Source organism: Coregonus clupeaformis, chromosome 10, assembly GCF_020615455.1.
Source record: "Coregonus clupeaformis isolate EN_2021a chromosome 10, ASM2061545v1, whole genome shotgun sequence".
Taxonomy (NCBI): domain Eukaryota; kingdom Metazoa; phylum Chordata; class Actinopteri; order Salmoniformes; family Salmonidae; genus Coregonus; species Coregonus clupeaformis.
This window is the reverse complement of record NC_059201.1, coordinates 40,853,033-40,866,956: the sequence shown is the minus strand read 5'-3', so window position 1 is coordinate 40,866,956 and position 13,924 is coordinate 40,853,033. Positions and strand designations below refer to the sequence as shown.

The 13,924-nt window shown below is 46.1% G+C and overlaps 1 protein-coding gene across 1 annotated transcript; it reads left to right on the top strand.

Moving 5' to 3' along the window:
- The first annotated feature begins 465 nt into the window (after window positions 1-465).
- On the top strand, window positions 466-5,722 carry LOC121576011. Its single transcript, XM_041889310.2, has 3 exons — window positions 466-526; window positions 801-917; window positions 1,348-5,722. Exons 2-3 carry the CDS (start codon window positions 838-840, stop codon window positions 5,720-5,722), a joined length of 4,455 nt encoding a protein of 1,484 aa, XP_041745244.2. The 5' UTR covers window positions 466-526; window positions 801-837.
- The last annotated feature ends 8,202 nt before the right edge of the window (window positions 5,723-13,924 follow it).

Sequence of the window (13,924 nt, the reverse complement as noted above, 5' to 3'; positions counted from 1 at the left end):
CCTCAAATCTTCCACCCCTGCAGTCCCTAATCCTCAATCTGACCCCAATTGTTTCAGATATTCAGTCCCAATAAATTCATGGCAGACAGCCTTTGTCGCCCCCAAACAATTGAGTTCAGCCAAAAAACGCTGAAGTAAGCATTTGGGAGCAGATGTTGTTTTTTGAACTGCTGTGCCACATTGGTCCGTGTGTATGTACAGACACAGTCCATGTTCCCACTTCTCTCATCCTGCTATATGTCAGCCCAGGGAATGTGACTGTGTGGGGGATGTTTGTTGTGACCAGGAGACTGTGCCTTTTAAAATACCTTAATTAAAGAATTCCACTGTGATGTTTTGACTGGGAATGTTGGATGTGCACAAGAGGAGGAAGGCCTCTCTGGCGCTGACAGGGGAGTGAGGGTGTGTGGTATGAGGAGGGGGGGCTCAATAACATTCTCTTTTTAAAGAAGTTGCCCAGTTGGCGTGGACAGCATCAGACCATACCCTAACAGCAAGGACCTTCATCCAGACGCGCTTACCAGCGGTATGTGTGATATGACAGTCGTTGGATTATTATGTGCTATAACTATATTTTTATTTAATATTTATACAAACCCACACTTGTTGGTTTGATCTAAAGTTTGACATTTGTATGCATGTCTGGACTATAAAAGTGTAGTTTTCAATAGTGAAACTGCATCTCATTTGATGAAATAGAGAAAACATATTTTTCAAAATGCTAAGAGCTATTCCGTGGTTAAAAGGCATACATTAGGGATACAACAATAACATAATTTTTCCCTCTACAATCATTTCAGAAGTCAAAAGTCAGTCCATGGTTTCAAACCTGGTGTGATGGAGTTCTGGGCTGGTGATGGGCAACCACCCCTGTATGCCAAATTTGGGACTGTTCCTGGACGAAACTTTGCACATGCGTGAGTTCAGTTCACTGTAAGCTGTTTCAAAGTGAAAGTGTGTTTGTCTCTGTGAAAGCTTGTCAGGTGAGAAACCTAAACAAATAGCTATAGTCTGTTTAGTTTGTTTTGATGTATCTTTGTTTGCAAACAGAAGCAGGGCAGAATGTTCTTAAGCTGAGCAGAATGTTCATAATCCTAAGCAAAAGAAACCTGCCTGCAATAGTAACGCATAAAGATCATGTTAATAAGGTTGTTTGTATTCATTCAAAAATAAATTTGACTTACAAGTAAAGATGGATTAACCAGAATTGACTATAGTATGCAATATGTTCTTTATTGCCTATATGGGTTATTAGATGTCCTTGTAACATGTTACTACACTGTGTCCTGCAATGCTCGGTATGGGGGTAATCTCCATGTTTTATTTCCTACCCTGTTATTTCCACAGATATCAGGACAAGCATCAGGCAGCAGATTTTCAACCGTACCTTTGTGAGCGGCTAGACCGGGGCAGGGAGCCCAGCTGTTGGACAGTACCAGGTTCTAGAACAGGAGGGGTCCTACAGGACTATACAAACTGGACTGATCAAGATCTGTCGCCCTCTGCCCCTCATTTCCCCTTTGCTCTAGACAACCAGCCCCGACAGCTCCACGGTTTAAGGGACTATCAGGCTCAAGATAAAAGAGAGAGAGAATGGCTGGTGGTAGAGGCTCATAGAGCAGCAGCTAGGGAGAGGGAAAGGGAGTGTGAGAGGAGGATGCAGAGGGAGGGGTTGCAGAGGAGGTGGGAGCCCTGTAGTCCTGTCCGCTACAGGAGGGAGCCAGCCAGGAGGAGTTTGAGCGACACTAGCTATCGGGAGCTGGAGGCCTGGGCGGCGCGCTACAGCCACTCACTCCCCAGGAAGAGACGCCTGGAGGCAGGGCTGTGGGGAGCCCAGGGGACGCAGGAGTGTGAGAGAGTCCTGGAGAAAGATTCATGGGGCAACAGAGGTGGAACAGAACCCAGAGCAAGTGCAATACATCTGGCAGGACTACCTCAGCCGAGAGAATGGGGACAGTGGGAGAGAAGGGACACACAGAAAACTATGTCCCACAGTTTGTCTCAGCCTGTCATTCCTGATACAACATACCCATCAGACACCAAGGAGAATGAGACAAGCTACCAGAAGAGGGTGTTTAGTCAACCTCCAGGCTACATTCCACCTCCGCCTTATAACGCCACACATAACATTTCAACAGTAATGCAACATGCTGAGAAATATACCACTATAAAAGCAGTGGCTTCTGTGTACGCAGGGTGGTATCAGGGAGCTAGCAGACACACATACTGCACACTGCCTACTCCAAGGAAGCAAGACTACTCTGTACTAGACTTTCATAGGGAGAGGGGAGGGGGAGAGAAGTTGATGAAAGAGGAGTGGAAGCAGAGGACCTGGTCTGATCCTGGAGGGCACAGGCAGCAAGGACATGCTATAGTTGGTCAATGGACAGGCTCCTCTGCCCATCCACAGAACATCCGGTCTGATAGCCTCTCACCTCTGCTGCAGTCCCCACAACAGCCTCAGATGGCCAACCTCTGTGAGACGGCCAACCTCAGTGCCACCATGGAAAGGAAAGTCAGCCTAAAGAAAAGCAGAGGAGGGGAGACCATATTTTGCTTGGTGTCTCGCATGGGTGGAACGGCAGGGTTGTCAAGTTCTCCTGAAGAACCACTAAAACTCCTTTACCTGCCACTTTCCACCACCTCACCTCTGACAACTGTGTCAAACAGTGTGTTAGGCAGGGTATCTAGAGGCCTAGAGGAGTGTGGTGAGATTAATGAATCGCATAAGCTTGCAGGTGAAGTTGATTCAGTTGTGCCATCACTCCAGCATGAGTCCAGTGCTCCAGCCCAGACCCCTGCCTACATAAGAGACAGCAATCTCAAACCTAAACTGAAGGGGGCGCTAGACTGGATGGGAAGTGAGCAGGTAGCAGCCCACAGGGAGGAACTTCTCAGGGCCATTCAGAGCAGACCAAGCCTTCAAGGAGAAGAAAGAGACCGTCAAAGCCTACCCAGTACGACAGACAGTGAAGTTGCCTTGCCAGAAGGCACCCAGGTTGGTGCTTCATCCCCTGTATCCAGGAGAAAAGGGATGCAAACACTGGCTCCTGTGTCAGTCAAGTATCCCTTATGGAGGGAGCCTAGTTACATGGGCCGAGTCAAGAGTGACAATCCCTCACCTTGCTATTTGAAGGCTACTTGGGAGGAGGGTAAACCAGGTAAAGATCTGAATGATGATCATACAGAAAATAGCCCTGATGTTTGCAGTCATCCTCTTGATGTTGAAGTGAGGCGATTGGAGCTCAAGAGAGACACAGAGTCTGACAGCAGCAGTGGTCTTCTGGTCATCGACGCAACATGTGTTGTAGTCAGAGTGGAGTTCATTTTTCCTCCTAAAAAAGAACATGTCCAGTATTTGTGCTCACCAACTCCTAGTGACCCACCTGAGCCTGGTCTAGATCAAAGCTCCCCCATCGACCTTATCCCAATTCATAACCAAGTCAAGGAAGATACTTCACCTGAACAGAGCACTGATATATCAGCGCAGATCTGCCCCCTGTTAGATAGTGAAGAGCCTGTGATTGATTTTAAAGAGCTAGATGTAGAAGAGCAGGTGGATAAAGATCAACATACTCCCTCTGACACACCTTTCACTGAAACATACTTACCTCAGCAAACAGAAGACACAAGACAACTTCCTGAATCGCTTTCTCCCTCACCTTCAATCCCTGACAATAAGACATGGGAGGAGCATGCTGGTTGGATTTTGGGGATCCCTCTTCTGAGCTATAGCGTTCTGGATCAAACAGAGGAGGATGAGTTGCCACAGCCAAACAATGACAACAATGACTCCCTTGAGTGCCTTCCGAAGATTACTCTGGAGGAGCCAGTGTCAGAGGCATCACCTGAGATTGGTCAAGCTAAAGATGACATTTTGGTTACAGAGGCTGATGTCACTTTAGATGCCCAGTCTTCAGCAGACATAGTTGTAGAGCCCAAGATGGAGGTGAGAGAACAGACATGTGATTTCTCAGTGCAGAATCCCAGTGATGGTCTGCCTGACATACAGGTCATGTATTTGCATAAGACAGATATCACAAATGTTCCCCCATTCGAACACTGCCTTCAGGTCAGCCAGGATGCAGGTGAAATTGGCGATGCTGGTTTTTCCCCACCCATCTCTCAGTGCCTCAACCCACAGCGAAGTTACCCTGATTCTCCCCCACACTCACCTTTAAATACTACCTCCCCCTCTAATTCAAGATCCTCATCTCCCTCTCATCACTTCTTGACTTCACCCTCCCAGTTTACTTCTCGATCTGCTCCTCCTGAATCTAACACAGATCCCCTCTATCTTCCTGAGGAAGTGCCACTCTCTCCATCAGATATAAGCTTACCTCTTCACCCTGATCCCCCTCCCACTGAACTCTCAGACTACATCTCCCTGTTCCAATTCCCATCTCCCCCTCCCTCTCTCTCAGTCCCACTCTCCCCCTCTAGACCTCCGCCTCCCTCAGTCCCCCCCCTCCCCTCTAGATCTCCTCCTCCCTCTCCCTCAGTCCCACTCTCCCCCTATAGATCTCCCTCTCCCTCTCTCTCAGTCCCACTGTCCCCCTCCAGATCTCCCTCAGTCCCACTCTCCCCCTCCAGATCTCCTCCCCCTCCAGGCCCCTCCTCTAGACCCCAGAGTCCAGAGATACTGGTCAAGTCCTTTAACCCTGTCCTGCCTTCATCTACCACACCCACCACACATAGAGAGGGGCCCGAATACCCCAAGTCCCTCTGGGATGCAGTGAAATTCATCCGGAAGCACACAGCCCCTGATTCAGAGAATGAGGAGGAGGAGGGAGGTGAGCTGTGGGATCCAGAGAGTGCGGGTGAGGACGGTGCTGCACTAGACGAAGAGTTTGATTTGGGCATGGAGAATATGTTGTTCCAGTGTAGTGATAACCTGAGACAGGGGATATTTTTCAGCTCTGGGGGAAGCTCCCTTGAAGTAGCAAATGACTTAGAGGTGCAAAGGGATCACAAAGAGGAACACATTTTGGTAACGGATGAAGAACGCAGTGAGAAGGAGCCCAGCAGGCCAGCTGAAGATGACACACTCTCCTGCAGCAGCACAGACAGCCACGGCTCAGGGGAAACAGTCATCATGAGGGCCGAGGGAGAGTCTGACTCTGAGACAGAGACTGATGAGGAGACAGATTGTGAAGCTGAGATCATCAGTGAGGAGCCTGACACCAACGTGGAGCACTGTGTTACTGAGGGAGAGGAATGGAGCTGCATTGTGGTGCCAAAGATCTATGTTGTAGTGGAGGAGGAGCGAGAGGATGTGAGAGACAGGGAGGTGAGGGACACAGCTGAGCCTTGTCAAAACGAGAGGTATCTGTCTGAGACACAGGCGACAACACAACAAATTGAGGAAAGGGATATAGTAAACAGTCAGAAAGCAGGGGAAGGGAGAAGCTCTGAGGGGGAGGAGAGCAGAAGTCTGGTCAATGTAACCACATCTGAAAGGTTCTCTGGTGGGGCTATGGGTGATGAGGGTCAGTGTGGATGTGTAACAGTAGAGGGGCTAGAGGAGAGTGATAATGGGCAACACCATAACAATGGTGAAACAGTTTACAGTAGTCAATGCACTCAGGTGGTGGAAAGTGTTGAGGAAATGTGTAGCAGCGATGTGGCATCAGAAAATATCCTTTTGGATGAGAAATCCTGTGACTCATCCTTAATGGAGGAGTCCTCTCAGGAGGATATTCCCTGTGAGTCAAGTCAATAGGTTGGGCTGCAAGTGGCATATCATGCTATCAGAGCATGAACTTGAACTTGCATACAATTGAAAATTAGCTCATTTACATTTTAAATTCCTTCAGAGCCTTATATTGAGATTGAGGAAACGTCTATGTGTGTGGGATCTGACTTTTATAGACATACAGCATTATAAATAGTAGAACAAGGGTATTTCATTTATTAAAGGGCATTTTGCAAGGCCGCAGAGATTTGTTGTATGGCAGGGTGTAGTTATTGCCAAAGCATCTCTCAATGGTCACAATCTATTTGCTGTGTTTTCCATTAATATTTATGCTGTAAGATTATTGGCTTAGCGATGTGCATTTAGTATGATGCATTTTGACATACTCTGACATAATTATGCTTCAATAAATGTGCTGTTTTAATTTAAAATAATGTAATAAATGAACCATGCTTTAGTCTGTGTAACACATATTTTTTTAACATGTCCACAATTTGTTTATGGTATTGGTCTCCTTTTTAAGTATTGATATGTCCTCTTCATGATTTACATGACACAACAATAAACAACTCATTAGGCCTACATTTAGCAAGGTGTCTGAAATATTTTATGAACAATTAATTTATATATGACAGAGATTACATTTCCTTTATGTAGAAATAAGTAAAACACACTGGAATTATTATCACAGAATTAAATGGAGGCTACCCTTTACTGTATAACTATTGAGGTTTGAAAACGATCCTATATAAACCTTCCTTGAGTTAGGCCTACATCATGCCAATATTTTCTCACAAACCTTATTTAAAAACTTTACAAATGCGTTTCTATACAATTTGTGCATCACGTGAATTCCAATCATTTGAAGGTGACTTTGCTGAAGTGATGAAACCAGAGACGGTAGAGAAAGCGAGACACCCCAGTCCCTCATTTTTTAGTGTCTGGGCAGGGCTACTCTGGTCTACTTCTTGCCCCTGCCCCGCAGAGTGGGTGCCCTAGAAGCGAGACATCTCACTGGCTATTTTTTTCTACAATAAGTAGACCAGAGCCATTGAGCCCAACAGTGGACGCGTCATAATACCCATAAAACACGGAAATGGTTCCAACAATTTTTCCACCATTCATTTTATCCATTGCGGATTTTAGAAACACTTCAAATAAGGGCTGTGTTTCGTGTAGGCTTACCCTGTCATGACGTTTTGATAACCGTGTAAATCTCTCTCGGGCAAGGTGACATTTATCAATATATTAGTCTCTAAGTAATCTCATCATGCAAGATTACAAATCCCTACAAGCTCTTGCACTTCATCTCTAGCTGACACCTTTGCTGCCAGCTACCTACAGTGGCTTGCAAAAGTATTCACCCCCATTGGCATATTTCCTATTTTGTTGCCTTACAAACTGGAATTAAAATGGATTTTTGGGGGGGTTTGTATCATTTGATTTACACAATATGCCTACCACTTTGAAGATGCAAAATATTTTTGATTGTGAAATAAACAAGAAATAACACAAAAAAACAGAACTTGAGCGTGCATAACTATTCACCCCCCCAAAGTCAATACTTTGTAGAGCCACCATTTGCAGCAATTACAGCTGCAAGTCTCTTGGGGTATGTCTCTATAAACTTGGCACATCTAGCCACTGGGAGTTTTGCTCATTCTTCAAGGCAAAACTGCTCCAGCTCCTTCAAGTTGGATGGGTTCCGCTGGTGTACAGCAATCTTTAAGTCATACCACAGACTCTCAATTGGATTGAGGTCTGGGCTTTGACTAGGCCATTCCAATACATTTAAATGTCTCCACTTAAACCACTCGAGTGTTGCTTTAGCAGTATGCTTAGGGTCATTGTCCTGCTGGAAGGTGAACCTCCGTCCCAGTCTCAAATCTCTGGAAGACTGAAACAGGTTTCCCTCAAGAATTTCCCTGTATTTAGCGCCATCCATCATTCCTTCAATTCTGACCAGTTTCCCAGTCCTTGCCGATGAAAAACATCCCCACAGCATGATGTTGCCACCACCACGCTTCACTTTGGGGATGGTGTACTCTGGGTGATGAGAGGTGTTGGGTTTGCGCCAGACATAGCGTTTTCTTGATGGCCAAAGAGCTCAATTTTAGTCTTATCTGACCAGAGTACCTTCTTCCATATGTTTGGGGAGTCTCCCACATGCCTTTTGGCGAACACCAAACGTGTTTGCTTATTTGTTTCTTTAAGCAATGGCTTTTTTCTGGCCACTCTTCCGTAAAGCCCAGCTCTGTGGAGTATATGGCTTAAAGTGGTCCTATGGACAGATACTCCAATCTCCGCTGTGGAGCTTTGCAGCTCCTTCAGGGTTATCTTTGGTGTCTTTGTTGCCTCTCTGATTAATGCCCTCCTTGCCTGGTCTGTGAGTTTTGGTGGGCATATTTTTCCATGTTTTAATAATGGATTTAATGGTGCTCCGTGGGAAGTTCAAAGTTTTGGATATTTTTTTATAACCCAACCCTGATCTGTACTTCTCCACAACTTTGTCTCTGACCTGTTTGGAGAGCTCCTTGGTCTTCATGGTGCCGCTTGCTTGGTGGTGCCCCTTGCTTAGTGGTGTTGCAGACTCTGGGGCCTTTCAGAACAGGTGTATATATATTAGCAACTGTGGATAGTTGTTTCCAATGTTATTTCACGCTTAAGAGTACCTGTAATTATGCCAGCTAGCTGCCTACCATTCAGCAGTTTTTCTAACCTCATTATCTGAAGCGTTAACGTTAGGTAGTTAGTAGCTACTGTACTCGAAATGTAGTTAGCTTGTTGCTACCTGGATAGCTAACTAAACAATAGCTGGAACGACCTAGCGAACAGACGCGAACTGGCTGAATCGATTCAGTGGCTAGCTTTGCACTTAACTGGCTAACAGTAGCTACTAAGGGTATAACCTACATTTGTGTTTTGTTTTTACATACTGGTAACCAGAGTTGTTCAAGGGAATTCGGGACATGGGTGACTAGTTAACGTTAACTTGGCTCTCTCTGTGTGTTCGTGCCGTGGGAGGAGGGGTTTTTCGTTGGCAGAGAGCAATGGCTAGCTAGTATGCTAACTATTCTAACTAACTAACTGGCTGAATAAGTTGACGACGGACTCACTCAAACTGTCAAAACTAACCCAAAACTTTACACAACGTTAGACACGGACACGAATGATCTGCTTGGCGTGTTAACACACTGGTGGTTTGTTGTAACCAAGTATTGGTGCTAAACCGTGTTATTGGAGGCTGGCATGCTAGTTGGCTATGGCGTCATAGGATTCAGTGCCCTGGACGGTTTTCACGGAAGAATACTGTACCAAGTTAGCTAGCTGAATGAACTAAGTTAGTCTATTCCTAGAAAACATTGAACCGCTGTAGTTTACAACAATTATAATTTCTAAAGTGGAAGTTGGGAGAGTTATATTTGAGTGTTTCAGTGAAACGTAAGTGAGGGAGGCCCCGCTCTCTCGCTTTCCCAGATGTTTAGTTCATTTCATTCCGATCTCCTTTGCATTATTGTAGCCATTTTCTGTAGCCTGTCAACTATGTGTCTGTCTATCCCTGTTCTCTCCTCTCCGCACAGGCTATACAAACGCCTCACACCGCATGGCTGCTGCCACTCTAACCTGGTGGTCCCTGCACGCATGACCCACATGGAGTTCCAGGTCTCCGGCAGCCTCTGGAACTGCCGTTCTGCGGCCAACAAGGCAGAGTTCATCTCAGCCTATGCTACCCTCCAGTCCCTCGACTTCTTGGCGCTGACGGAAACATGGATTACCACAGAAAACACTGCTACTCCTACTGCTCTCTCCTCGTCTGACCATGTGTTCTCGCATACCCCGAGAGCATCTGGTCAGCGGGGTGGTGGCACAGGAATCCTCATCTCTCCCAAGTGGACATTCTCTCTTTCTCCCCTGACCCATCTGTCTATCTCCTCATTTGAATTCCATGCTGTCACAGTCACTAGCCCATTCAAGCTTAACATCCTTATAATTTATCGCCCTCCAGGTTCCCTTGGAGAAGTTGGGCATCTCCGGCGCGGCTCACTCTTGGATTGGGTCATACCTGACAGGTCGCTCCTACCAGGTGGCGTGGCGAGAATCTGTCTCCGCACCATGTGCTCTCACCACTGGTGTCCCCCAGGGCTCAGTTCTAGGCCCTCTCCTATTCTCGCTATACACCAAGTCACTTGGCTCTGTCATATCCTCACATAGCCTCTCCTATCATTGCTATGCAGACGACACACACTTAATCTTCTCCTTTCCCCCTTCTGATAACCAGGTGGCGAATCGCATCTCTGCATGTCTGGCAGACATATCAGTGTGGATGACGGATCACCACATCAAGCTGAACCTCGGCAAGACGGAGCTGTTCTTCCTCCCGGGGAAGGACTGCCCGTTCCATGATCTCGCCATCATGGTTGACAACTCCGTTGTGTCCTCCTCCCAAAGTGCAAAGAGCCTTGGCGTGACCCAGGACAACACCCTGTCGTTCTCTGCTAACATCAAGGCGGTGACCCGATCCTGTAGGTTCATGCTCTACAACATTCGCAGAGTACGACCCTGCCTTACACAGGAAGCGGCACAGGTCCTAATCCAGGCACTTGTCATCTCCCGTCTGGATTACTGCAACTTGCTGTTGGCTGGGCTCCCTGCCTGTGCCATTAAACCCCTACAACTCATCCAGAACGCCGCAGCCCGTCTGGTGTTCAACCTTCCCAAGTTCTCTCACGTCACCCCGCTCCTCCGCACACTCCACTAGCTTCCAGTTGAAGCTCGCATCTGCTACAAGACCATGGTGCTTGCCTACGGAGCTGTGAGGGGAACGGCACCTCCGTACCTTCAGGCTCTGATCAGTCCCTACACCCAAACGAGGGCATTGCGTTAATCCACTTCTGGCCTGCTGGCCCCCCTACCTCTGCGGAAGCACAGTTCCCGCTCAGCCCAGTCAAAACTGTTTGCTGCTCTGGCACCCCAATGGTGGAACACGCTCCCTCACGACGCCAGGACAGCGGAGTCACTCACCACCTTCCGGAGACACTTGAAACCCCACCTCTTTAAGGAAGACCTGGGATAGGATAAAGTAATCCTTCTACCCCCCCTTACCCCACCCCAAAGAAAAAAGAAAAAAATATTGTAAAGCGGTTGTCCCACTGGCTGTCATAAGGTGAATGCACCAATTTGTAAGTCGCTCTGGATAAGAGCATCTGCTAAATTACGAAAATGTAAAAAATGAAAATGTAAATATACTGAGATCATGTGACAGATCATGTGACACTTAGATTGCACACAGGTGGACTTTATTTAACTAATTATGTGACTTTTGAAGGTAATTGGTTGCACCAGATCTTATTTAGGAGCTTCATAGCAAAGGGGGTGAATACATAAGCACGCACCACTTTTCCATTATTAATTTTTTAGAATTTTTTGAAACAAGTTATTTTGACTATTTTGTGTATGTCCATTACATGAAATCCAAATAAAAATCCATTTAAATTACAGGTTGTAATGCAACAAAATACGAAAAATGCCAAGGGGGATGAATACTTTTGCAAGGCACTGTCCCTTCAGGATGTTCTCCCACCCTTCCTGGTACCAATCAAGGGACTTGCCCATGGCAGTCTTGAGGGTCTGGTTGGTCCATTCACCAAACCTGGAGGAGGGGGTAGGAAAGCGATATCTATTGACAATGTAAGATATTTGTCAAGGCGTCAGTGTAATGCGGTAGACGAAGTCAGGCACAGGACACAGCGCTAATCGAACAAAAACCTCTATATAGTTAGCTAGTTAGATGATATTAGCAACATACCCTTATATTACCAGCTCCTCTTCTCCTTCAGCCGGTGGAGGTTTTTATTTAATCCCATATAATTTCTGCCAACTATATGAACGAGGTGAAATCTATTTCAATTCATGGTGTCAGAATGCACTGCTGTATTAAAGCAACTCAGAACTAACTTGTTGACATGTTCTGTTGCAGATTCAAAACCAGATTAACTCATTACAGAATGTATCCATAATCATGAATGAATAAGCATATTTATTTGACAAGAATGCACCTAGTCACCCATCAATCAGATCAAACACCTGAACTCTAACAATTACATTGTTTATAAGAAATCAAAATAACATATAAACATCTGAATTTAAGTAAACATTAAATGATTTTTTCATCAATGCCACAAACCTGGGACATCGAAGAGCACCATATTAACTATTATTACTGAGAGCGCACAGATTCTTCTGCTTTTTGATTTTAAGAATTAGACCAGCACAAATAAGACAAAATGTAAAACAGCATATTGTGATTTTGGTGGCTGAGTTACAAATGGAGAAACTGGATGTGTAAGGTAGGTTTTATATACACTGAACAAAAATATAAACGCAACATGTAAAGTCTTGATCACAGGTTTCATGAGCTGAAATAATTGATCCCAGAAATTTTCCATACACACAAAAAGCTTATTTCTCTCAAATGTTGTGCACAAAGTAGTTTACATCCCTGTTAGTGAGCATTTTTCCTTTGCCAAGATAATTAATCCACCTGACAAGTGTGGCATATCAAGAAGCTGATTGAACAGCATGATCATTACACAGGTGCACCTTGTGCTAAGCACAATAAAAGGCCACTCTAAAATGTGCAGTTTTGTCACACAACACAATGGCACAGCTGTCTCAAGTTTTGAGGGAGCGTGCAATTGGCATGCTGACTGCAGGAATGTCCACCAGAACTGTTGCCAAACAATTGAATGTTAATTTCTCTACCATAAGCCACCTCCAACGTCGCTTTAGAGAATTTGGCAGTACGTCAAACCTGCCTCACAACCGCACACCACGTGTAACCTCGCCAGCCCAGGACCTCCATATCCGGCTTCTTCACCTGCGGGATCGTCTGAGACCAGCCACCCAGACAGCTGATGAAACAGGAATATTTCTGTTTGTAATAAAGCCCTTTTGTGGGGTAAAACTCATTCTGACTCCCCAGTGGGTTGGCCTGGCTCCCAAGTGGGTGGGCCTATGCCCTCACAGGCCCACGCATGGCTGAACCTCTTCCCATGTGAAATCCATAGATTAGGAACTAATGAATTTATTTAAATTGACTGATTTCCTTATATAAACAGTAACTCAGTAAAATCGTTGAAATTGTTGCATGTTGCGTTTATATTTTTGTTCAGTATAAAATACTAGGTAAACTCTAGCAGAATGAGAAACACACTTAACAGACTCAAAACAAGGAAGCCATGCCTAATTGGAGCTATTGTATATCAACACCCTTCTTGTCAATTTAACAGGTCCATGTTGCTGCTGTCAATTGTGAGCAGCACATTCACCACTGCATTCAGTCTGAATCCCAGAATAAGCAGGAGGACAGCATTACAGTACACAGGTGAAAAAAAGTTAGCAAAAGAGTACACCACAACACTGTCACGAATTCAGTCGAGGCTGCCCCTCCTCCTTGCTCGGGCAGGCTTCGGCGTTCGTCGTCACCGGAGTACTTGCTGCCACCGATCTATGTTTCTGTGTTCCACTTGTTTTGTCTTGATTGCACACACCTGATTCCCATCACGTTAATTTGTGTCCCTATTTTACCCTCTGGTTTCCTCATGATTGTTCGTTGTTTTGCTGTCTTTCTTGTGAGCTGGTATTTTTCTTCCCTGCGTTGAAGATATGCTCTGTTACTTTTGTTAAGTAAAGTACGTTGTTTACTAAGTTCTGTGTCCTGCGCCGGACTCCGTCCTACCGCTACACACTGACGCATGACAGAATCACGCACCCATAATGGAGTCAGCAGGCACATTCATTCCTCCAGTATCAGTGGAGGAACGCATCCAGCAGCACTCGACCATGCTACAGACTCTCGGCACAGCCATGGATCGAGTACTACAGTCGATGGAGCGATGGGAGAGAGGGGGTTAGCCTACACCTCCTCCCACTACAAATCCCCCTACATCGCTGTCTACTTCTTCACCACCTGGATCCAGTGGGATTCGGCTCTCGCTCCCGAGGGCATATGATGGAACAGCTGCTGGGTGCCAGGGGTTTCTGCTCCAGGTGGAGCTTTACCTGGCAACCATCCACCCGGCTCCCTCAGGATACGAGAGCGTGTCCGCCCTCATCTCCTGTCTGTCGGGGAAAGCGCTCGAATGGGCCAACGCTGAGTGGGGAGGTATAGACGCAGCATCGGTGCGCTATGAGGATTTCACCCGCCGCTTCCGGGCGGTATTTGATCAT

Coding starts and splice junctions, on each gene's coding strand:
- LOC121576011 (XM_041889310.2), top strand. CDS start 838: ATGGAGTTCTGGGCTGGTGATGGGCAACCACCCCTGTATGCCAAATTT. Junction 918..1,347: donor GGACGAAACTTTGCACATGC/GTGAGTTCAGTT, acceptor TTATTTCCACAG/ATATCAGGACAAGCATCAGG.